The sequence below is a fragment of the Lycium barbarum genome, chromosome 8 (genome assembly GCF_019175385.1).
Source record: "Lycium barbarum isolate Lr01 chromosome 8, ASM1917538v2, whole genome shotgun sequence".
NCBI lineage: Eukaryota > Viridiplantae > Streptophyta > Magnoliopsida > Solanales > Solanaceae > Lycium > Lycium barbarum.
The window spans coordinates 84810669-84835387 of NC_083344.1; the positions used below are offsets into that span (position 1 = coordinate 84810669).

At 36.6% G+C, this 24719-nt stretch overlaps 1 protein-coding gene across 3 annotated transcripts; it reads left to right on the plus strand.

Moving 5' to 3' along the window:
* The first annotated feature begins 1446 nt into the window (after positions 1–1446).
* On the plus strand, positions 1447–19597 carry LOC132606257 (protein ROOT HAIR DEFECTIVE 3 homolog 2-like). Of its 3 annotated transcripts, none has more exons than XM_060319667.1 (22): positions 1449–1831; positions 3481–3547; positions 3669–3771; positions 7838–7908; positions 8488–8551; positions 8626–8691; positions 8798–8845; positions 8977–9039; positions 9122–9178; positions 9294–9452; positions 9529–9597; positions 9671–9762; positions 11105–11183; positions 12214–12379; positions 15197–15321; positions 15495–15757; positions 15834–15930; positions 16020–16187; positions 16270–16374; positions 17947–18013; positions 18117–18213; positions 19068–19275. In XM_060319667.1, the coding sequence occupies exons 1-22, from the start codon at positions 1687–1689 to the stop codon at positions 19132–19134; spliced, it is 2238 nt and encodes a 745-aa protein (XP_060175650.1). In that variant the 5' UTR covers positions 1449–1686; the 3' UTR covers positions 19135–19275. The 3 variants fall into 3 exon arrangements, with proteins under 3 accessions (XP_060175651.1, XP_060175650.1, XP_060175649.1); XM_060319666.1 differs by having other exon boundaries at positions 1451–1831; positions 17947–18041; positions 19068–19597; XM_060319668.1 differs by lacking the exon at positions 17947–18013 and having other exon boundaries at positions 1447–1831.
* Positions 19598–24719: the final 5122 nt, after the last annotated feature.

The following is a 24719-nucleotide window of genomic DNA, read 5'->3' on the forward strand; positions in this document are numbered from 1 at the left end:
GGGGCATTTTGGTTCTAGACTCTATATATATAGAGCCTGTTTGGATTGACTTGTTTTAGGTGTTTTTAAGCTAAAATAGCTTATAAGCACTGTTGTAGTGTTTGAGTAAAATAAAAAAGTGCTTTTAGCACTTGTTTTTAAGACAAAATGGCAAAAATAAGTCAAAAGTCATAATCTAGAATTTCTAACTTATGACTTTTCTCTTATAAGTCAAAAGCAATAAGCCTATCCAAACGGGCTCATGTACTAGTTTCCAAGCAAAGACTATGGAAGAAAAGGAAAAGAAATTCTAGATTATAAGCGTGCTATTTTTTTATCAAGACATAACTTTATTTTGAATATAAATATAATTCTAAAAAATATAGGGAGAAAAACTAGTTGTAAAGTGGTCAAACTTTAGATGGTCATAACTTTGCGCTCGGACGTCCGATTTACGTGTTTTTTTTTTAACTTGTGTATTTTTTCGAGATCTACGTGGACAAACCGAGCCGATTTTAAAAAAACACCTTTTATCCCATTCAATTTCAATTTTTTCCCAAATTGGCGTGAAATTTTCAGTTTTATTTACTTATAAGATGATACGCAAATAGATTTCAACGTAAAAATTCTGGGGTAATGTAGTTGTGAATGTCAATTTCACTTCTGTGGTTTCAATTTTTGAAAATAAAGCTGACTAATTTTCTCGACATATAAAGTTGACTAAAATAACCTTACAGTTAAACACTAAGTTTTTTCAAACAAAACTTACTTCGGGCACCTTTTCAACCCCTTAAAATGACGATCCGAACGTCTACGTATCCTTGATGATAAGCCTACATTATTGTACGCAGAAAAAAATATCAGGTTCTAAATAAAATATTGACGTTTCGGAGTCTTCATACACGACTAATCATTGGTCAAAGTATGAAAAAACACACTAAGTGTTGCAAAAAAAAAAAGGTTACCAAATTTTTTTTTAGTGCTCGCTATAGCGCAGTATTTTACTGCGCTATGCAAAAAAACATCTTTAGCGCAATAAAATACTTCGCTAAAGCAGTTAACGGCTCCGTCTCCGTGAACCGCTTTAGCGCAGTATTTTACTGCGCTAAAGGTATTTTTGTAACATTTTTTTTGTTGGGGTATTTTGGTTCAAAATAATTTTTTTGGGGGCATTTTGGTTCTGGACTCTATATATATAGAGCATGTTTGGATTGATTTGTTTTAGATATTTTTAAGCCAAAATAGCTTATAAGCACTGTTGTAGTATTTGAGTAAAATTTAAAAAAAATGCTTTTAACACTTATTTTTAAGACAAAATGACAAAAATAAATCAAAAATCATAATCTAGAATTTCTAAGTTATGACTTTTCTCTTATAAGTCAAAAGCAATAACTCTATCCAAACGGGCTCATATACTAGTTTCCAAGCAAAGACTCTGGAAGAAAAGGAAAAGAAATATAAATGGAGAGAGAAAAAAAAAAAAAAAAAGATTGCGTAAAGCAAGGCTACGTAATACACTCTCTCCTGGAACAACCGAGAAAACGAAATAAAAAGAAGGTTGATGAAGTATGTTCTTAACTTGTCTACTGAGGCGACACAGTCGTCACAAACAAATCTTCGAATAATATACCAGCTACTAATTCATAGTTGCTCTTCTCTTTTAACTTCCAAGAATAATACATCTAAAGTAACGCAAAGCTCAATTCCATGGAGGAGTCTTGTTCAACGCAAGTGATAGATGGTAATGGAGAATTTAACGTTAAGGTTCTCCAGAATTTCGCTAACTCTGTCAACCTTGCACGTTGTGGTCTCTCTTATGCTGTTGTTGCTATTATGGGTCCCCAGAGCAGTGGTATGTTGTATTTCTTCTCCTGTTGCTTATTAACAGTATTCCAATTTAGCACTTGCTTAGTATCTTCTACTTCTTTTTACTGTTACCTGTTGCTTCTTTGGCTATGTTTATCTTGTCACTTTGTTGCCGTTATATTTCTTTCTTTGTAGTTTGTCTTGGAATCTTGCTTTATTTGTTGTGTATCTTGCTATTGTATTGTCATATTTTTCTTGCAATTCTGGTTTGATTTTCTTTTTCTTTTGAGTCGAGGGTCTATGAGAGAGAGCCTCTATACCCTACAGAGCTAGGGGTAATGTCTGTGTATATCCTACCCTCCCAAAAATCCACTTGGCTATGTTGTTGTTTCTTCTGCTGTTACATTTTGATAAACTGGAAAGACAGGGGATTCTATTAGTATCAATTTTGTTCTTTTTCACTGCCGAGATGAAACCCCATATTCCTTTTCGATTATGATTTTACCTTAATCGCAAATAAACTTGGGTCGGCGATATCAGTCATTTTCAACTACAGATAATGCTAAAAAACACAGCTGAACTGTCACTTTTTCGCGATTTTCACACTCAAACTATCAGTTGTTCCCTTTTCCTGCCTGAACTATCCCCATTTATATATGAAGACACACCTAGTTGAGTAGATGGTGATAGTTCATCTAGGAAAAGGGAACAACTGATAGTTGGCCTAATTAGCTTCGAAATGTATGATACGTAAATGGTGATAGTTCCTGTAGTAAAAAAGAACAATTGATAGTTGGGGTGTGAAACTCGGAAAAGTGATAGTTCAGCTGTGTTTTTATCATTAACTCTTTTAACTATTACGCACCCATTCATTCCAATATTGCTATCTTTTGCCCTGTTTATAATGTTGTTGCTTTAAGGGCACTTTGAACATTGTATGCTCTTTTATTCTCCATTGTTTCTTCTGCTGGTAGAATTTGCCAGCAAATTTTGATAAACTGGAACAAGGGATGCTTTTATTAAATTTGGTAATATTTTCTCTGTGAAGGTGCAAGATGAAACCCTTCATCCCCCTTGGGATATGGATTTACTTCAATCAACTGTGTCTTGATCACCAAAAAAGTTGGCATCAGCTATATGGATCTTTTCTATTCATTCTGTTCATATATTTTGCTTGCAAATTTTCATAAACTAGAAGAAAGAGATGCTATATCAATTTCAGCATTGATTTCGCTTTGAAGTCTCTTCTCGCTATCCAAAATGAAACCTCTCACTACCTTTCAAATATGGTTTTCCCTCAAAAAGCTACACCTCAATTCAAGATAAAGTTGTTGGGGTCTGCCCATGAATCTTCTCCAACTATTCTGCTCTATTCAGGCACAACTCATTATGATACTACTTTTCTTATACTACATGTTTAAGGAGAATTTAATGGATAAGCCTCGTGGGTACCTCTATATACTTCATTTTGATATGCTTGATATGTTTGTTATATTACTTTCATTTTTCTTGCTTTTTTTTTTCTTGAAGTATTTTCTAGCTTTGTGAACTAGGGTGAAAATAGGCTGTTCTTTTTCTTCTGAATTTGCCAGTTGGTTTCTCTGTTTTGTCATTTCATTGTGACATTTTCCTTTGCCAATTTGTTTTTAAGGATCTGTTCATGATTAGTGCTAATCCTAACACTTTTGTCCACAGGGAAAAGTACCTTGTTAAACCATTTATTCTATACCAATTTCAGGGAGATGGATGCTTTCAGAGGAAGGTAAGGCTCCCTCCCTCTCTTTGGCTTTGTGCATACAAGAACTTGAACGACGAGTACGTCTTCCAAATAAGGAAATATAGGCAATTCAACTTTATAGAATGTATTTCGAAATTCATTTCAGGAGTCAAACAACCAGGGGAATTTGGATTGCAAAGGCTGTCGGCATTGAGCCATTGACCATTGTCATGGATTTGGAGGGTACTGATGGAAGAGAGAGGGGTGAGGTATGAAGCATTTTGTAATCTTTTTTAAGCATGTTACACTACATGATGTAATGGTTTGAATCATAAAATGCCACAAACCAGATTGTATCAACAACATAGCTTTAGGCCACTTGGTGCAATCCTGCGCATATTCTTGTAACAAAAGGAACGGCATGTCCTGAATGTGTCACTGGGACAAATTACACCATGTTGTTGAACAAAGTAAAATTGTAAGAATATTCTCGGACACTTGCAATGAGTTATTGGTGAATCAGCCTATTGCTAGATGGAGAGGTCGCTAGAAGTAATTCTTAACATTTAATCTGCGTATAATCAGTCTAAAGTTCCTCCTGAACTTCATCCCAAGGAAAAAAAAAAAAAAGCTCTCGAAATGATGTGAAATTCTTTGTCCTGATCAAAGTAGAGATAGGCAAAATTCTCTTTAATCCATTTATGCTAGGCTTAGTTGACAACATGGATATAGGGTTTAGCATAAAGCTCTTGTGATTCAGGCTGTCATTTGACCTGTCTTGCCTCTTTTTTCCCCCAACTCGAAGGACGACGGTCTTTCACTTGTTATAATTTATATTCTTCTCTCATTCAACTTAATTTGGGTAGATTGTGATCCTTTTTTATTTGGTAAGATTATTCTTACTTTTTTCTACTTGAAATGAGATTTGAGTGGTGTGCTGATCTTGACATCATTGGGAGGTATTTTGTTCTTTCTGTTGATATTTGCGATTGGTTAAGGCCTAGTGCAATTATTTTCAAAGAAAATATTTTTCCATTAAGACATTCTTGGTCTCTTCAAATATGGTAAAAAGGCATCCTGGGCTATGTAGTTTCCATATCTACAAAAATTGCTTCAGAAAATGTCAGCCAAGTTATTTCTGGGCTAAAGAAAGAGATAAATATCGTGTACAAATCTGGGTTTCTATTAGCCTTTCTCATGAAGTTTTACTTCCCTGCACCAGGCTTTTAAAATGTACAAGTAATTGTTTCCATTAAGATACTGTGAGAAAGTAAGACGAGGAAGAGGGAAAGGAGAGAAACTCGGTTTGATTATATGCTGAAGCTATTGGGTATTAAATAGCAAAGGTATGCAAGTTCTAAACTAGGAAGGAGAAAAAAGAAGTATTTACTGGAGAACAATCAACCTAATTTATCCTCTCTGATGGTAATTGGGAAACAATATGTTTACGATATCCTTGACATTTCTCCTCAAGCTGGTACATACTATTTGTATGTACAAACAAATTTGTATGTACCAAGAGTGATACGTACAAAACTTGTTCTAGTGTGGTTTGATTGTCATGCACTCCATTTGACTAGTCTCTCTAAATCTTAATACTTTTTAGTAGTTCATGTAAGTTCACAGGTTGCCACTGTCATTTCTGCTCCTACACTGATCTTGCAACTATATTTTGCTTCGTACTATTCCAAGGCATTAAATTACCTCCAACCAAAATGTAGTACTCGGAAGTAGATTATCTATCAGAGGATGGCCATGTTCAATCTGCATCTACCCAACAATATTTTCATGTCATCATTCCTTGTAAAGTGATGCTTTCCTTAGACTAGGAGAATTGCATACGTTAAAGGATGCGAGTTACTTTATTTCTGTGACTATCACATGGAGAATCCAAAATTCGACTTACAGTACTCACCGAAGAAACAGTGTCAGGTCGAGCCACTTTGAGATAATTTAACTTGTCAACCAACTTCTTACATCTTTCAAGATCCATAAGAGGCTACCTCTAACCTGATAGAGCTCATCAACATTTTGATCCATACGGATGTTGATAGACCTACAAAATGTCATTCATGACTCAAGAATATTTAGAGTATACTTCCTCTGCGAAATGACAATACATGTTTTAAGATTGAGCGACCTCTATGCTTATCTCTACTGGTCGAGATCCTTGGTTTGAAAATGCTGAAAGAGATGATGCATCAACTTAGTAATGCCCTCATGATCATTACATGTGATGACATATCATCAAAATAAACCGCCAAATACATGGACATATCTCGAGCATAATGATGATAGATCACATAATGATGTGCTTCGCTACGAGTGATGTCAAACTCCTGAATACCAACGCGGAATTTACCAAATTATACTTGAGGGGATTGTTTCAGACAGACCACAATCATCATAGCTGGCTTACCAAACCAATAGACTCTCCTTGAGAAACGAAATCTAGTGGTTGTTCCATATATACTTCATCTTCTAAATTCAATATCGAACTGATCAAAATGCAATTGATGGACAACAAGCGCGGATAGACAAGGACAGAGAAAAGCAATTTTTGCTAAAACAGGGAATGTATTGCAATAATCAAGCCAAAAAATCTATGTATGATATAACCTTTGGCAACTAAATGTTACTTAAGTCTATCAATGTGATTATCAGGACCAACCTTCACTCTGTATACCTCTCCATGACTGACATTAGACTTTCTTGAAAGTAACTTAATGAATTCTCAAGTACCACCAGAGTGTAAGCACGTGTCTCCTCTATCACAACTTGTCGCCAACAGGCATGAGAAAGAGATCCACCTTTAGACTTAGGAATTGAAATATAAGATATAGATGGGACAAAAACATAACAGGAGGATGACAAACGATGATAACTTAGAAAGCTATAAGTGGGACTAGGATTACGAGTAGAACGGATTTCTTTCAATAGGCACCAGAGACTATGTGAGGAGACAGATTCGCAACAAGCAAAGGATCAGGTTCTGGGCTTAAATTGTCTATAGAGTTGACGGAAAGCACTGACGATAATGATAAGTCCAGAGTGGTAGGGCTGTAAAAGGAGGTCTACTTGAGGTAATGGTAGGACTTTCAAAAGATGACTTAGGTAAGACCTTAGATATATTGAGATGGTTAGAAGAAGAAGGTGTGAAATAAGGTTGATTTCCAAAAAAGTAACATCGACATGCATAATGTATCGTTGAAAGTTCAGTGAGTAGCAATGATATCCTTTCCTAATCGAGAATATCCGAAAAGAACACACTGGGGTGTACACCAGCCTCTTTTATTATTTCAAGCTTCGAGCTTCGGTTTCCACGTGGTTCTAATGTTAATATGTTTTAGCTTGCTTTTAGAAAGGTTAAATAACGGGAATACTTGCTGCAATTGTCATTTACTGGGCATAATTGTTGTATGATCAGACTTAGCATTTTTGTATTTAAAAAATCTCATAATCCAAGGGGAATACTTGATGTTTGGAAAAGAGAAACGAAAGATGTTTTGAAGAAAAATGTTGTTCTGTCCAGAAAATGAAGATGGCAATGTCTAGCCCTTTTCCATTTTTGGTGTAAACAAGAGTATACGGAAGATGATGAATCTATTGTTGATATTATAGAATTCTTGTAAGAAATTAAGGATTGGAAATGTTCCTGTATCTTAAATTGTAATTATGGATGACTCTTTTGGTTTTGGTGCAGTTAATATTAATACAAATATTGTTATCTTCTGAAAAAAAAACTCTTAGTCAAGATAGTAGTACAATAGATGACAAAAGCATCCTCTCTTTCAGTGACGAAATTAGTTTAATGGTATATGAGAAGCAATTTGAGCATCCAACCAAAACTTGTAAAACAATAAGTGAACTTGTTCTACACTTTCATAAACCCATTTGGAAGCCCTTACACTACTCATGTTGGATAACTATATAACTCAACACCCTTCTACACATGCAATACGATTTGGGGTACACGTGAATTTTGATATGTACTCACGGTATGAGAACGTGCGTATCCAATAGATCCATGAGAAATCTCGTTGGATTTTATTAGATGTGGTATAGATCAAAATGGGACACCAAAAGAATTGACTGCTGAGCCGTATGCATTGACTTTGATATTGTGTGAAAGATCTAAGCATCCCAACTAAATCTTAAGGTGCGGTGGATGAGTTCACCTTTATAAACCCCTTAAGAAGAACAATTACCAGTTTAAAAAAAAAACCCCTTAAGAAGCATAAGCTATGTAGGACAATTACATAACACCTTCCTGCATGTCTAACTTAATTTTGAGGTTCACGTCTCTCTCACTTTGGTGGAAATTCTTGGTTGCAGGACGATACAACATTTGAGAAACAAAGTGCCTTGTTTGCTTTGGCTGTTGCAGATGTTGTGCTAATAAATATGTAAGTTTGTTTGTAGCATGGTGTTTGATTACTGAGAACAATTTAGTTAACTAGCTCATCTAAACATTATTATGGATAACTGGATTTTTCAGTTTCTCTAGTTTGAATATAACATCTTTGACTGTATTTTTTGGTCTCTTTGACATGGCCTCTATATTTATCTTGGATTAACAAATGGTTGACACCTTGATAGAATTGCATCTAGCTTTAGCCTTTCTGCCTCTCGAGAAACTGATAACACACTTATCTTGAACAACTTGTTTATATTCAGAAGTGGCTGCAGCTTTGAAGATAGCATGATTGGCTACTTGGACCTGAGTGCATTGTTAGAGGGTCCTTTATTTCTTAACTTCTGGTTACCTGCCTTTTGTCAGTGGCAGCATAGGAAATTAACTTTTCTCCTAAGTGTTGCTATTGTTGAAGTATTTTTTACATATTCATGAGAATTCCCCTAAAAAGTTTTTTTTTTTTTTAACTGGTTTTGGGTTTGTGTTCATCTTAAATTTTGCATGTAGCACTGGTTTGACCACCTTGAAGGGAATCGTTGTTTGACTGGGATTTTCCTTCTATGGTGTTCAGGTGGTGCCATGATATTGGTAGGGAGCAGGCTGCCAATAAACCTCTTCTCAAAACAGTATTTCAGGTAAATGTTGGTTTATTGGCTCCTTACAAGTGATTGATTCTTCAATTGTCTGAATCTATTTTCTTGTTTGCTAGGTCATGATGCGCTTGTTTAGTCCCCGCAAAACTACCCTTCTTTTTGTTATACGTGATAAAACAAAGGTCTGGTATGTCTTTCTCTTCAACATATTTTAAGATTCACTTGCCGCCTTACTACTTACATTCCCGAAGAGTATTGCCCACCGATTTGTTTCAAATTTCCTTGCAGACTCCACTAGAATATCTGGAGCCTATTTTGAAGGAGGATATCCAGAAGGTAACTAATTTGATGTCGCTTTGAAGTAATCGTTGTCTATTCCTCTCTAATGCTATGGCCTATGAAAAATAATCTGGAAAAAGAATGAAATAATTTGTGTTCAGCCTTATCAGGAGTAACTAATTTTTCAGATATGGGATGCAGTTCGAAAGCCTCAAGCACACAAGGATACCCCCCTCAGTGAATTTTTCAATGTGAGGGTTTTTCTCTCTTCTTATGTTATCAGTACAGCTGTCCATATTAAAGTTTCCTTATTTGTCTTTCTCTGATATGAAGGTAGAAGTCACTGCTCTGCCCAGTTACGAGGAGAAGGAAGAGCAGTTTAAAGATCAGGTAGTTCCTCTTAGCTGCTTGATATCTGCTAGTACCCGACTGTTGTCGTTTTGTAAATATGATGGTTAGTTATCGTGAGTGATTATTGTCTTGTCTTTGCATGTTGTTCATTCAGGTTGCTCAACTTAGGCAGCTTTTTTTCCACTCCATCTCTCCAGGAGGCTTGGCTGGCGATAGGCGGGGTGTTGTTCCAGCCTCTGGTTTTTGTTACAGTGCACAGCAAATATGGAAAGTTATCAAAGAAAACAAGGACCTCGACTTGCCTGCTCACAAGGTGAAGCATCTCTGGTAATGAGTTGACAGCTTATTTACTCAAATGATATAATGACCAAACTATTTGGCTTTTGTAGGTGATGGTGGCCACTGTGCGTTGCGAAGAAATTGCAAATGAGAAGTTCAGTAGTTTGATGATAAATGAGGTCTAGCTACTGCTTTATACTTTTTCTTGTTTGGATCAGAAATATACAGTGCTCAATCCTTACTCCAATATAGGACTGGCTAGCTCTTGAGCATGAAGTGCAAGAGGATGCGGTTCGAAATTTTGGAAAACGACTGAGCTCCATCTTAGATAACTTCCTGTCAGGGTAAGTGGATGTGTTTAACTATATTAGTTGGACTGCTAATACTATCACAAATTAGAGGATTGGTATCACTGTTCTTTATGCCACAAGTATCAATAAATGAGTCTGTTTATGCTAATCATGTGCTTATCAGTCATGTACTAAGAAAATTCTCCAATATGAGGCGTGGTAGTATTGTAATTTTGTAGCGACTCTATACATTTGGTATAAAGACAAGTTCTCAGAGGGGTTTGAAGAGTTTGTCCAATTTAGACGCTGTCTTAACTTTAGACTCTTTCATCCACTCAAAAAAAGTTTCAAACTGAAGGTTGGATTGATAGTCCGTTTATTTGTAACCTTTTCTCCGCCTTCAGAAAGGTAAAGCATAGGCATTTCACTCGTTTTACAATTATCTTAAAGGCAACTACCTCCATTTTATAGAGAAATTTATATAAATCCTTGAAATCAACTTACTCCCAAAAGAAGAAAATACTTTTTTTAATAACCAAGAAATCTCTAAGGGCTGGTGGCATACGTTGCGAAACTCCGGGGATAACGAGCTTGTCCCTCTACCTTGCTCCACTTAAATACACAACTTTTTTTCTACGGTAGGGTTCTTGGGTGCCTAATCCTCACATCACATGCTGTGTTCTTTCCACTAAACCAAATCCCTTGGGGCGTTAAAAGAAGAAAATATGTCAAAAAGATTTACCCAAAAAAGGAGGAAACTTTTGATGGATTCCGGTAGGGGTGACAGAGGATGTGCTCGTACCGTTCATTGAAGGATATGAAAAAGTACTTACCTATTGGGAACTTTCACTCCTCTATATTTGAAATATGCCTTTCTAAGAGCACTACGATCAGCAGCTCAAATAGTCGCCTTATGAGCATGTTTTGATCCTGCAATCGCTTGGATGCTCCTTAACCTAACCCGGAAAGGGACCAGAGGGAACCGCAGCATGGGAAATGTCCGCATCTCGTCGCTCTTTGAATTTAAGGTAACTTCACTGGCATGACCAGCTCCCCTATTGTGAGAGGCGGTGTGCAAAAAGCCGGGAATGATACTTTCCTTTTTCTTCCAGTCGAAACTAAACAAGGAAAGAGAAATATTTCAAACTGCCCTTCCTTTCCCTAGGCTAACATAGTATAAGCATTTAGATAGGTTACATTGACAGAAGGACTTGAATGAACAATTTCCTATGTGCTCCCGTATTTAATATGCATGTCATGCATTTGAACTTCCAAACTTGATGTTTTGCGACTCCATAAAAAGACACTACGCAAAGCAGGTGGTCAAGTTCTTGTCTTGTCCTTAATGTGAGCTGTATCTCTGATGCTTTGAAGTATCTGTTTTCTCTTTTAACAGATATGATGCGGAATCTGTCTTCTTTGAAGAAAACGTGAGAAGTTCTAAACGTCAACAATTTCTATCGAAAGCTTTGCAGGTGAGGCCTTTATAACTGAGTTGTATGTGTTGTACTGTTTTCATGGACGAATTACCTCATAATTTTTTTTTTTTGAAACTAAATTACCTCATAAATTTTCATGGGATCTGCTTCCGCCTTTTGAGTTTTTGGTAGTCATTTGGTAATTTGATCAGTAAATTTTGTATGAATTTCTTGCCCAAGATGGACTTGCTGTTACTGGTTCTCGAGAGTATCATGCTTTATGCTGCATAATTTTATTTTGCTAGTAACTCATCTTGTTCACTATCTCAAAGATTAATTTTTTTGTTTTTTGTTTTTTTGTTTTTTTGTTTTGGTTTCATTTTTACCCCCTTCCCAGTGTACTTTAGAAGCTATGTAATTTTATCTCCTCCAGAGGGATCTTTGTAGATTATGTCTTTGCCTATTCCTTGCATTTCGTGCAATTTTTAGATAACGGATAGAGTGAACACAGTTCTCGACTTGTATAGCAGAATAACACAATTTTCTTGACCAAGATCTTAGTGTCAGCCCAGATCTAGTGTCAGCCTTTCTTTCTGTCTTACCAAACGCAGGAATTAAACATGTTAGACTGGGGATGGGAGAGAGAGCATAATCTTCTACACCTGAGGAGACTAAGTAGGTTTATGTCATTTAGTTGAGAGAAGGTGAAGCAAAAGGGCTGACGTGTACTCTTATAACTTCTATTTTGGGGATATTTCGTATGATACGTCCTCATATCAGTCTGTCTTTTGCCTCTCCTTCACATATACTTTTTAAACCAAACAATGTAAACAATTCATTCTCCTGAGTGTCTACATCACCAGGCCCTCTCCTTCTCTGCCCGCACTTTATCCATCTAATTTCTACGCATAAATGTCTCATTATATAGAAAACTGCTACTCTGTATGTGTCAATTTAAGTGTCTTCTTCTGTTTGTGCACCGTAATGAGGTAAGAATTAGAATATTTATTGTGTTGAAGCGATGATATATAAGTGGAATAATTCTTTACCATTATTTTACATGCTCATCATGCAAAGCTTTCTGCAGTTGGTCCATCCGGCTTTCATTTCGCAGTTGGGGCATCTACGTGTTAAATCACTTGTATCATTTAAGACTCAGTTGGAACAATCATTGCGCAGAGGAGAAGCATTTGCTGCATCTGTTCGGACATGCACGGAGTCTTGTATCATTGAATTTGACAAGGGATGTTCAGGTACTTCTACATGAGATTTGAAATGCTAAGTCTAAAAAAAATGTGAAATCTCCAATGTGGCCAATTTTAACTTCTTTCATTCAGTTCAACTTAAAAGAAAAAGAAGTATGAAGTATAAACAAAGTCGAACATAGAAACAGCCATCTTCTGAATGACAAAGCACCTTGCTCCTAAAGCTTTGGTGCTATTTCCTTATCTAGACGTTATCTAGTTATTGCTTCACCATGTAAATCTTGCTTTTTACTGAACAGCTTTTTAGCTTGCATACTGTCAGTCCCAAGATGTTTTGGTGTTAGTGAGATAGTTTCCCATTTACTCCCCATTTCCTTCCCCAGTTCAGTAAACCGTGCCTATCCAGCGGAATGGAAATCTATTTTCACCCTACTCTATGAGCTACACTTCGTCAAAAGATGTATGGGACAGAGGTAAGAGGGATAGCTACAACAACATACCCAACGTAATCCCACAAGTGGGGTCTGGGGAGAGTAGAGTGTAGGCAGACGTTACCCCTGCCTTGTTGAGGTAGAGAGGCTGTTTTCGATAGACCGTCGGCTCAAGGAAAGCAATACAAAGCAGTTTTGGAAAAATAAAATACGAAAGTGAAGAAGCCATGGCAAGAAGAGGTATAGCTCAGTACCCTTACCCTTATTCCGGACGAGACTAAAATCCAAGATGCATTGTGGAAAGAGTAAAGAGGAGAGAAAAATCTTGTTGAATTTGGTGGTTGACAACATGCATGAAGGCTCCTTATGTAGGAGTATCTAGCTAAACAAGATAAAAAAAGTTCATAATTCTTATGATTCCTAAATTTTGACTTAATTATTAATCACGATCTGCTCGATAATCCTAATGGTTCCCTTCACATCTAGCAAGATTAGTCATTAAACATATGCTATGCAATATGCTTAATGATTCTCCTAACTTTCGACATTCTCCCTCAAACACAAGGTAGCGAAGCAGCTCGTGATTTCTTTTTTGAAAGTAAGAAACACGAACAACTAAGCCAAATAATGAACAGTCACCAGTAGTGTCGCCAAAATGGTGAATGATCACTGGAAAGTAAAGGGATACTGGAGCCTTTTGTTTTTCAATTAAGTGCCGAATTCAACGAGAGTTTTCTCTTCTATACTCTTTCCCACGATTTTGGTAGAAACTTAAGTAGTTTCCGCCTATCAGCGGAGGGCCATACGTCTTCCTCCTACCTAAGTTTTCTTCCTTTCTTATCTTTATCCTCCGCGCCTTTCCTGATGATTGTTCTGGCAGCACCCTGCCTCTTCCAATGACCATTCCAGCAAGTCACGTCCCTTTCCAGTGCTGCAATGTCTCTTTCTGACGCTATCTTGGATGATCTTGTCGCAACTTATCTAGTAAGTTTTACGGTCAATGCTCCAGTTACTCTTCATCCGCTAATTCAAGCTACACCAATGATGTCCTATGGATTTCTACACTGTAACTCCCTTTCTTTTATGATTGAGAAGATATTTCATTTGGCATGTGCTGCAGGCAGCACATTCTTTCAGTATGGAGTTACTAGCAACCTCCTTTAGGAAAAAGATTCCTTATATAGGACTTCTGATGTTCATGAAAGAAAAATCTAACTTTTAGAATTCCCGAGTATAACGACATAACTATGAAGAAACTATGTACATGATGCTCATGATGACTCTTATAACTTTCAGGAAAAAACATTACTCCCTCCGTCCCAAAAAGATTGGCACTTTTTGCTTTTCGAGAGTCAAACGAGTTGTTCTTTGACCGTAATTTTTTCATATGTCTTTTAAATATTTTAAATTATTAATTATGGTGACTTCTAGTACTTTTTACGTAGTTTCCAAATATGTAAATTTTATTTCGAAAAAATTAAAAATTCTATATTCGAACACACGGTCAAAATTAAGAAGTTCGACTCTCGAAAAGTGCTAATGTTAACATTGTCAAAAAAAAAAAAAAAAAAAAGCGAAAAGTGCCAATCTTTTTGGGACAGAGGGAGTATCATTTAAAATATTCTACATAATGTTTTTGATGATTCTCTTCACTTTCTATATGCTTGTTATATTTACCCCTGGGCTAGTGTTTTATATGATTTTTAAGAGATTTTTAACTCTCATTTTAGCTTTTAAGGTAATAGATCCGGGCCATTAGAAGTGTGGTGATGTATGTTCAATTATTTATGAGATACTACACCCCTTCCATTGCTGGTATTTATGTAGTGTGTGCAGTGCAATTAAGCACGTTTGGAGTGCCATCCCCTTGAAAGGGTTAACAAAATTTGGCATGTTTATGTGCAATGTGGTTAGTGGGTGTAAGATGGACAGCGATTTGGGTAGTCTAGGAAACAATCGGCCACATGCTGCCTTCTTTTCTGGGGTGGCCCGGGGGTGGGGGTGGGGGTGGGGGTGGGGGGCTGCTTTATGTGATGGTTGGGGCGGGAGGAATGGATAACTCTTTCAGATTTTAAGATTTTCAGAGAGCGAATATACTTTTAACTCTTTCAGATTTTAAGATTTTCAGAGAGTGAATATACTTTTTGGGCTTTTGTGTAATTGAAGGATCAATCGAAATGGAAGTATATATATTTTTTAAGCTTTTATGTTACTCTTAAGGGTAAATTGAAATGGGAGTTCTTTTCCAAAAAGAATTCTATTACATGGGAGAAGGGGAAGGGGCAAGGAGCGGAATAGTAACAATTGAAACCATACCTATTGTGTGGATAACTCTCCCTGATACCACTAGACTGTAAGCCTTGGTAGTAATTGAAATGGAAGCTCATACCCACCATTTCACTCCATTAATTTGAGTTTCTCTCACTAATTTCAGATGCTGCCATAAGACATGCTAATTGGGATGCTTCAAAAGTTCGTGACAAAATTCATCGTGATATCGAGGCCCATGTGTCCTTTGTTCGTAATGATAAGTTGTCAGAACTGAAGGCAACTTATGAGGTAAGTTTCCTAGTTCAGAAAATTCACCATTGGTAGTTGGTAAAAATTTCAGTTTTACTTGTCTCTGATGTCCAAGGACATCTTTGTTTTGTTCATCTTGGTTCCTTTCATTTCTTCTTCAGCAAAACAATAACTTTAGAGGACGCATGTCTTAGCCAGATTTTATTTGACAGAAACAAATCACAGCTGCACTTGCTGAACCTGTAGAATCCCTTTTTGAGGTTGGCGGGAGTGAAACATGGGCTTCAATAAGAAAGCTTCTAAAACGCGAGACTGATGTGGCCATATCATGCTTCTCCCCAGCTCTTTCTGGCTTTGAATTGGACCAGGGTGCATTTGACAGAATGTTGCAAAATCTGAAGGACTACGCTAGAAGCGTTGTGGAGAAGAAAGCAAGAGAAGAAGCTGGAAAAGTTTTGATGCGAATGAAGGATAGGTAGACAAATTTATTCGTTCTATATTTGATCTTCTGTTCTCTTAACCTTTAAATTACTGACAGCTTTGGGCTTTAGGTTTAATACTGTGTTCAGCCATGATAGCGATTCAATCCCAAGGCTTTGGACAGGGAAGGAGGACATTAAATCAATAACAATGGAGGCCCGCTCTGAGGTATTTTTTCCCGTTCATCTTGAACTGTTTGACACTGTGTGTTTGCTGTTCTCAGAATTCTTATCATTTCTTTGTTCTATCTGGAGCAGTCTCTGAAGCTTTTATCCATAGTGGCTGCCATACGGTTGGATGAAAAACCAGACAGAATAGAAAGCATACTTTTCTCTAGACTCTTGGGAGGGACGACATCAATTTCTTCTAGGAATAGCGATACTGCAAATTCTGGTGACCCCCTTGTGTCAAGCTCATGGGAAGAGGTCCAATGAACTTACATTAGCAGTTGAATTTTTTTTTTACTTTCACCAATAAATTGCTCACTACCAGTACAATGTTTATTAGGTTTCACCAGAGAACACATTGCTCACACCAGTGCAGTGTATATCTTTGTGGAGACAATTCATGGCAGAAACAGAGTATACTGTTAGTCAAGCTATTTCAACACAGGTAAAAGAAGTATATATTTTTCTTTGGAAGTTGTATCCTGACTTTTTCTGTAGAATTCTTGCCCCATGTCTTGCTTAGACTGATATATCTGCCATTGGGTCCACTGCATCCTTCTTTCAGTATTCACCGACTGGAAAAAAGCACCAATCCTTTTCTTATCTCACAGAAACTCTGAATAATTCTTCAATATTTGGCTTTGGATCTTCTGTCCCATACTTTCAGTGCGATCTAGTGTCCATGCGTATTTCTACGACACGTCATGTTGATTGAATTAAATTTATCTTGATTTAACTAGTGCATCAGCCGTTTCAACTCTCTTAAGCTGGTTTTTCCCTTTTTTCTAAAATGCAAAAATATATTACCGTCTCTATGCTCCCCATTGATAGTTGGACTTGGTTCCTGCCAAATTTTCAGACTAAAGAAGCAAGAATAGAGTCCCACCCTTGCTCTCACTCTTGCTGTTGTCTGCTTCTGCTGAAACAAAAGTACCTATGCGGACAGTCTGGTACAGAATAGCACCCATAAGTTCTCGTATGATATTGTTTTGATTGTAGCATTAATTTCATTGAGCAGATGGATTTCCCTTGACCTGTTTAATAAAATTTAGCTTTTGCGATATGGTGTGGCTGACGAAACAATGTCAGCCGCAAAGAGGAAGAAATATAAACAGGATCAGATTCTTATCTTTATTCTTTTCTGAGAGGTTGGAAAAGGGCGTAGCAAGTCAAATAAAGGTGTCTATATCATGTGAGTGAGACACTAGACGAGATACAAATAATTGAAGAACCCAAAGAACCCAACATCCCGAGCCTCGTTTTCCAGCTCACCAGTGTCCTTTGGATCTCCCATTAGAATCTTTCAATTTTACCCTGTGGATTAATACCATATTAAAATTAATCACTCTGAATACCACCAGAAATGAAACGCTAATGTCGTTCCTTTTTTGCAATACAAAGGAAAAAGAGAATGAATGACTATTCCCACTTTATGGATTACCTTAAGAGGCTCCATCTAAGCCATTATTTATTTTGCAAGGAAAAGCCTAATTCGGTGATTGATTGAGGCTCTATTGATTGTTGTTTACTTAATTGAAAAGGCTTTTCTGGTTATGTCAATGTGCATAAAGCTTTGTTTACTGCTTGATTGATGTATTTCTTATGGCCTAGTTGAAGATATTGATTTAGGTGGTTCCTACGGTTTTTTTTCCTGTTTACCTTGAACTTTCTTGTAATGCAATGTCTAGACTATACATAGGAGTTTTTTCTTGTCTCACATTCTCTCATCCATCTGCAAGTTCTCCCATTGAGGAACTGCAAATGCAGGACTTTTGCAAACCCTATATTGTAAACTTCATGCATGAATACCTTTTCGGTGCACCTTTTATCTATTTTTGTGTGATGCTTGTCACTCTATATAGGTGTCTTTCTTATTGTTCTTATTCTTTTAAGGAGTGAAATAATTAACACAGTTTTACTGCTTCTCAATTGTCTCTGTGTTCACCTATTGAGGACTATCCTGTAATCACTTTCAAGTACTGGGACCCTTTTGATGCGAAATTCTTTTCCCCTTCAGGAAGCATACAGGCAAAGCAATAATTGGTTACCTCCTGCCTGGGCTATAGTGGCTATGATTATACTAGGTTTCAACGAATTCATGCTTCTTTTAAGGTTCTTATTTCTGTTGCACACACTTTATTTATTCTGCACATTCTCGTTAACCTAATTCAGTTTCTGTTGTCACAGAAATCCGCTCTACCTCTTCCTTCTTTTTGTTGTATATTTGCTGGGGAAAGCTCTGTGGGTACAGATGGACATTCCTGGGGAGTTCCGGAATGGCACTGTGAGTAAAATAATTGTTCCTTATTTTCATTTATGGTTTTACTGTTTTCTTGAGCATAAGATGGGTTGCTTGAACCAACTGTTTCCTTCTCTGAACATCTGCTGTCTCTATTTCCCTCCTTGAAGAACAAAAGATTTGACACACAGAGGGTGTTTTCAGATGGAGCACTATATTACTTTCAACAATGTACCTTTTTAGGTTGGATTGACCATGCTTGTTTTCTCCTTGTCTCAAGCAACATTAAAAAATAAAAAGATGTTGCAAGTATATTTTTTCCCGTGTGGGATTCAAGATGCAATTATCTGCTTTCTGAACTATGGAAGAATGGGTCCCAATTGAGCACCCAGGCCTTTGGCCTAGTGTTAAGAGCTTAGGGCATGATGTGTGGGTTAAGTGCACGTCATGGGTTCGAACAGTGTCTCAGCCAAAAGCCTGATATTTAAGAGGAATTCTTTGCTAGCTTAGGGCATGATGTGTGGGTTAAGTGCACGTCATGGGTTCGAACAGTGTCTCAGACAAAAGCCTGATATTTAAGAGGAATTCTTTGCTACTTCGCAGCATAGCTGTTGCTTAGATAACCTTGTGAAGCATATTCCCAAATTATAGAATATTGAGATGAAATGGAAATTATAGTAAGAGTGGTAGTTGGTGTAGAAGAAGCATTGACTAATTATAAATATTACTGCAGTCTGATATGCCTTAGGATGTCTTCCTTCCCCTTGCTGATCTTTTACTGAAATGGCTATTGTAGTACCGCAGAATGTTGCATATTATGCTCCTCTCTTGATGAACACTTTTCGCTTATCTATGTTACTTTGTGTGAGTTCACTGAATTTAGCTTTCCTTTTGTGTAGCTTGCTGGATGTATTTCCATCTCATCAAGGTTCCTCCCAACTGTTATGGATCTTCTTCGACGGCTAGCTGCTGAAGCTCGGGGGAATCCTGCTCCTGGAACATCCAGGACCACCCAGCATGTTGCTTCTCAGAGCTTTAGGAGTCAAGTGAGTAGTCCTAATCCCGTTTTGAGTTCAGTTCCCAGTTCATCTGTTTCATCCAACATCTCAACCGAAAATGCTCCCGAATACACGAGTCCTCAGTTGACACACAGAAGAGTTACTCAAGTGGAACAGGAATAATCTTGTGGATAAAGCAGAATAGTGTTATACCATCTCTGCTAGAACAGAGAAGCTACTCTTGTAAATGATGTTTTTTGTATTTTGCCCTTTTTAACTCCACAGTCCTAGGAAGTTATAGTGCTTAAGTGTAGGTTTTGAAGATTCTGAGTGCACTTCTTGTCTTTTTCACATTTGTGGAATTAACAAATGTTCTCTTTGTACTTATTAAGCTGTTATGTTATATTTGCTTGAATCAAGTTTTTATGAAATCTGGTTGTCAAGCAATCTATGAATATCACTCCAATTGAAGTATTGTTTTGCACTTGGACGGATAAACCTTTAACCGGTTTGTAGTGGAGAACTTCGAATGACATAATCATTTACAGTTACTTACGGAGGTTTGATAGCATTTACCCAAAACACGCACACAAAAAAAATAAAGAGTTGCTTTGTTACATATTTGCTTTGTTACATATTTTTTCTTATGAGAGTAATAGCAATATTCTAGTAGTAGTAGACTCACTGCAGTTCTGGAAGAACTACACATACAATAAACATTGAAAACCACCAAAAGAGAAAAAATAAAGGGAGATTTTATGCAAGAGAAGAGAACAAGTAAGTCACAATTCTAAATTGAGATCACATCATTTTTATTTTCTTTTCTTCTTACATAGTCTTTATTCAGGACTTTCTTTACCCTCTGTTTGGATGGTTGTTTCCCGTGGTTCATTAATGTACAATATGGTATGGTATAGTGTGGTGTTGTATTGTATTGTACTGTATTAACGAACACAATGTTTGGATAGACTATATCGTTTGTTGTGGTTTAATAACATTTGTATTGTTTGGTTTGACTGTATGGTACTGTATAATAACTTGTAAGTTTATTAAAATACCCTTAACTCTTAATTAGAAATTAATTTTATATATATATATATATATATATATATATATATATATATATATATATATATATATATTAATAAAACTCAAGTAAAGAATAAAATAGGAACTTTAAAAAATAAATAGGTACTGGATAGGGGCGGTGGAGAGGTGGGTGGTTGTGGGATGAGAGTGGAGGTAGTGGGTGGTAGGGTGGGGGTGAGTGGTTGTCGGGGTGGGGCTAGGTGGTGATGAGGGGTAGTGGGTGGGGGTGGTGGAGGCGTGGGTGGTGTGGGATGAGGATGGGGGTGAGTTGTTATGAGGTGAGGTTGGGGGGTGGTGAGGGGTTGTTGGTGGTGGTTGGGGTGGGTGGCAGAAGAATGGGGTAGTTGGGGGTGGAGGTGGGTGGTAGGGCGGGGTGGGTGGTGTGGGATGAGGGTGGGGGTGAGTTGTTGTGAGGTGGGTTTGGGTGGTAGTGAGGGGTAGTGGGTGGTGGTTGGGGTGGGTGGCAGAGGAGTGGGGTAGTTGGGGGTGGAGGTGGGTAGTAGGGTAGGGTGGGGGTGAGTGGCGGGGGGTGGGGGTGGGGGTGGGGTGAGTGGTAGAGTGGGGCAGGGGTGGGTTGAGTGGTGGAGGATGGGGTATAATGGAGAAATAAAATACGCAACCACGGAAAAACCACCAAATCCGTGATTTCAAAAATTGAGACTTTTCAATGAACCACGAGTTTACAACACCATACCACATAATTTTAAGAACAATGGAAACAAACATGATTTCATAAAAACCATACATTAATGAACCACGGGAAATCACCATCCAAACAGGGGGTTAGGATCAAGCTATTGGATCATGGTGGAGGTGGTCCATAAGGTCTTGGTGGCCCAGGTGAACCTATTGGGCAACCAAAACAGTCTTGTACTAACCAACAACAGCAAAAGAAGCTCAGGCTATAGAATATTACAGCACGTTAGGTTAAAGAAAAATAATTAAGATAAATTAATTGCATCCGAGTCAATACTCAATACTCATTCTCGTTCAAAAAGAGTGTTCATTTAGCCATTTTTTCAAAAAGAGTGTCTACTTACCAAATCAAGAAAGAATTAACTTTATTTTTTTAGATTTGCCCTTATTAAAGGCTAAGTGACTAAATCCCAGTACTTATTTAATTAGGGATAGTTTAGTCAAATTACCTATTTTTTTCTAGGAGTTAATAATTTATTAAGGGTGTGCAAATGACTATGTGGACACACTTTTTGAACCGGAGGGAATACACTAATCAGTAAACAAAATAAATCCTAATATTTTTTCTACTTTTACTTGCATTTAAACGTGTTAACCGGTTTGAACCGGACCGGACCGGTAACCGGTTAACAAACCGGCCGGTTTCCGGTTAAAAAACCAGAACCGGTCCGGTTCAAACACGTCCAAACCCTCTTTTTTTGTTTTTTGTATAGTATATATATATTATAGTATTTATTAGTATATTGTAGATATATTTACATATGTTATATAAGTTTATAAGTAAAGTTTATATATTTACTGACTAACAGGCTAACAGCAAGGCAGCAATACAACATATACGTGTATATATATATATATATATATATATATATATATATATATATATATATATATATATATATTAAGTTATATGCTTAAGTTATACTACATATACCTAAAATATAGTAAGAATATACTTATATATATATATATATATATATATATATATAAAGTTATATGCTTAAGTTATACTACATATACCTAAAATATAGTAAGAATATACTTATATATATCAATATACTTAGGTATATAACTTACATATATATATATATGTTTAAGTTATATGTATAATATATATTATAAGTATATTCTTAGTATATTTTAGGTATATTCCTAACTTAATATAAGTAAAACTATGAACACAAGTAAATAGAAGAAAGCTCAATGAGCCATATATTTTATTCATTCTTGGATAACATTTATTTGCAAGCTGTAGTTTTTTTTTAACTTGCAAATAATACATGAGTTGCAAAGAAATAGTAGAATAATAAAATCACCAATTCTCAATCATTTGGTTAATTTCCCCCATATCATATTCGGCCATGGAGATATCTTCAAAGTCTTCCATTTGGTCCGGTCCACTTGCTATCAAATCTTCAATCTCTTCCTCTTGGCCTTCCTCCGCTTCTAAGTTTTGGTTGCGTCGCTCCGTTCTAATCCAATCGCGAATGCACACTAGTACTTGTAAGCTAAAGCCGGATAATGAGTGTCTATGGTCTCCAATTTGTTGTCTTCCTTGGCTAAATGCACTCTCCGAAGCCACGGTTGATACTTGAACCGTAAGGATATCTCGAGCCATTCTTGAGAGTATTGGATGACTTGCCTTGTATTTCTTCCACCATGCTAAGACGTCCAACTCATCTAGTTCCTTGATATCCACATTTGGTTGCATCAAATAAAAGTGATATTCATCAAAGTTTGCACTACAAGAAGGAGTTGGATGTGAATGTAAAGCTTTTAAACCCGACAAGCCCTTTTTGCTACTTTGAGAAGTAGTAGGGCGTGGAGCAACGGGTGTAGCATGTTCTTCCAAATTAGAATAATGAGTAAAAACTTTTCTAAACATGTCATCAATAGCGAGTTCGGCTTCAGCTAAAGATGGTTGAACTCCCTCTTCAATTTCTAAAAATGTATAAATTTGACCAACCAATGCTTTAGTATAAGACACTTTTAAACAAGGATTTAAAAGAGAACCCAATATAAATAAAGTTGGGATGGAAAAAAAATACTTCTTAAATTTTGTTGTCATATCAAAAATAGCCGCTTGATAACCAGGTTTATATTTATACTCTTGTAAAACTCTAGCTATTTCCGCTAAGTAGGCTAAAATTCTAGTTACCGTGGGATAGAATTGTTTAGAAAAAGCAAGAGTTGCATTATAAAAAATTTCTAAGAGTTCAACACATTCCTTAACATCTTCCCAATCCGTAAAATTTTACCAATCATCACTATTAATATTATATTTGTTGTGAACTTGTTGTATGAGAATCCTATACTCATATGCTTGTTGTAGCATAATGTAAGTGTAGTTCCACCTAGTCTCAATTTCTACTTGAATTTTCCTAGGTCTAAGGTTATTTTCCACACAAGCATTCTTAAAAATCTCTAATTCTTCCCCTATTAGCATTACAAAAAAGAAACGCAACCGCATCACTAACTTTTTGAATAGAATCGTCAAAATGCACAAGACCATCTTTAACAATTAAGTTTAAAATGTGACAACTACATCTTACATGAAAAATATTTTTTAGCGGAAGGTTTAATTCTCTTTTTAAAAGACCAATCGCCTTTGTATTATTAGAAGCATTATCTAAAGCAATACAAAGTGTTTTTCTATAAATGTTAAAAAATCTCATAATAGTAGACATTGAATCCATTAAAAAATTTCCATCGTGACGACCTTTTCCTTCATCATATAAAAAGCTATAATTTTTTTTGCATAACCCTATTGTCATCAACCCAATGACATGTAATAGCAAAAAAATCTAACTTGTTAAGACTAAGACCCAAATCAGCGGTAAGAGAAACATTACAATTTAAAGAATTAAATACATGGCGCAAATAAAATCTATATTTTTTATACAAATCTATAACATCCGCTCTACAAGTACTTCTAGGAATACCCTCAAATAACGTATTATAACAACGTTGAATGTAAATAACAAACCTCAAACCCGAAGGAAAGGAAAATGGTAAACAATCATAAGCTACCATTTTAGCTATTTCTACACGCTCTTTTTTCTTGTCATACTTAAAAATTTTACCGGTTCATGGGTCTATCGTCATTTGAATACCCCCCACATTTGAACCCGTTTGCTCTCCCCAAACATCCATATGTTTCTTTCTCATATGAGCATTTAGTGTACCGTTCCACCATCCTTACTAGTTTCTTGCTTAAAAGTAAATACTTGTCCACATAGGGTACATTTAGCTGTTTGGCTTTCCCTATCCTTAGTCATAAATTTTCAAATTTTAGCGGTTGGCTTACGAGTTCTAGGCGGTTTGTCTTGTGTATGTGATTGTGCAGGACATGTATCTCCTATGGGATTTTCGGGGGCTTGTGTTTCATCATCATCATCATCATCATCATCAATTTCATTAAAAGTGTCGGTATAATGTTGTTGCATTGCCTCATGACCTAAAAGTGGATTATTTCCACCAACATCAATACCTAAATTAGGTGTTTCTTCCACAAATGTTTCCTCATTAAGCCCACGCCTAACAATACCACTACTATCGGCACCACGTCTAAATCTCTTCGCCATTATTAAATAGAGTTAATTTAAATCACACTCAAATAAATCACAAGAAAATAAATTGCAACAAATTAAATTGCGAAAAATAAAGATAGAGTTGGAACGAAGGTACCAAATTGCCGGATTAATTTTCAACAAAATGAAGGCGGCTAGAATTGCAAATCCACCAAAGCTACTTCAGATTGTTGACAAA

Excerpts from the sequence above, each read along its gene's own strand:
- LOC132606257 (XM_060319666.1), top strand. The coding sequence starts at position 1,687 with ATGGAGGAGTCTTGTTCAACGCAAGTGATAGATGGTAATGGAGAATTT. Across the intron at positions 7,909-8,487 it reads GATGTTGTGCTAATAAATAT|GTGGTGCCATGATATTGGTA; the intron begins GTAAGTTTGTTT and ends TATGGTGTTCAG. Across the intron at positions 18,042-18,116 it reads GAATTCATGCTTCTTTTAAG|AAATCCGCTCTACCTCTTCC; the intron begins GTTCTTATTTCT and ends CTGTTGTCACAG.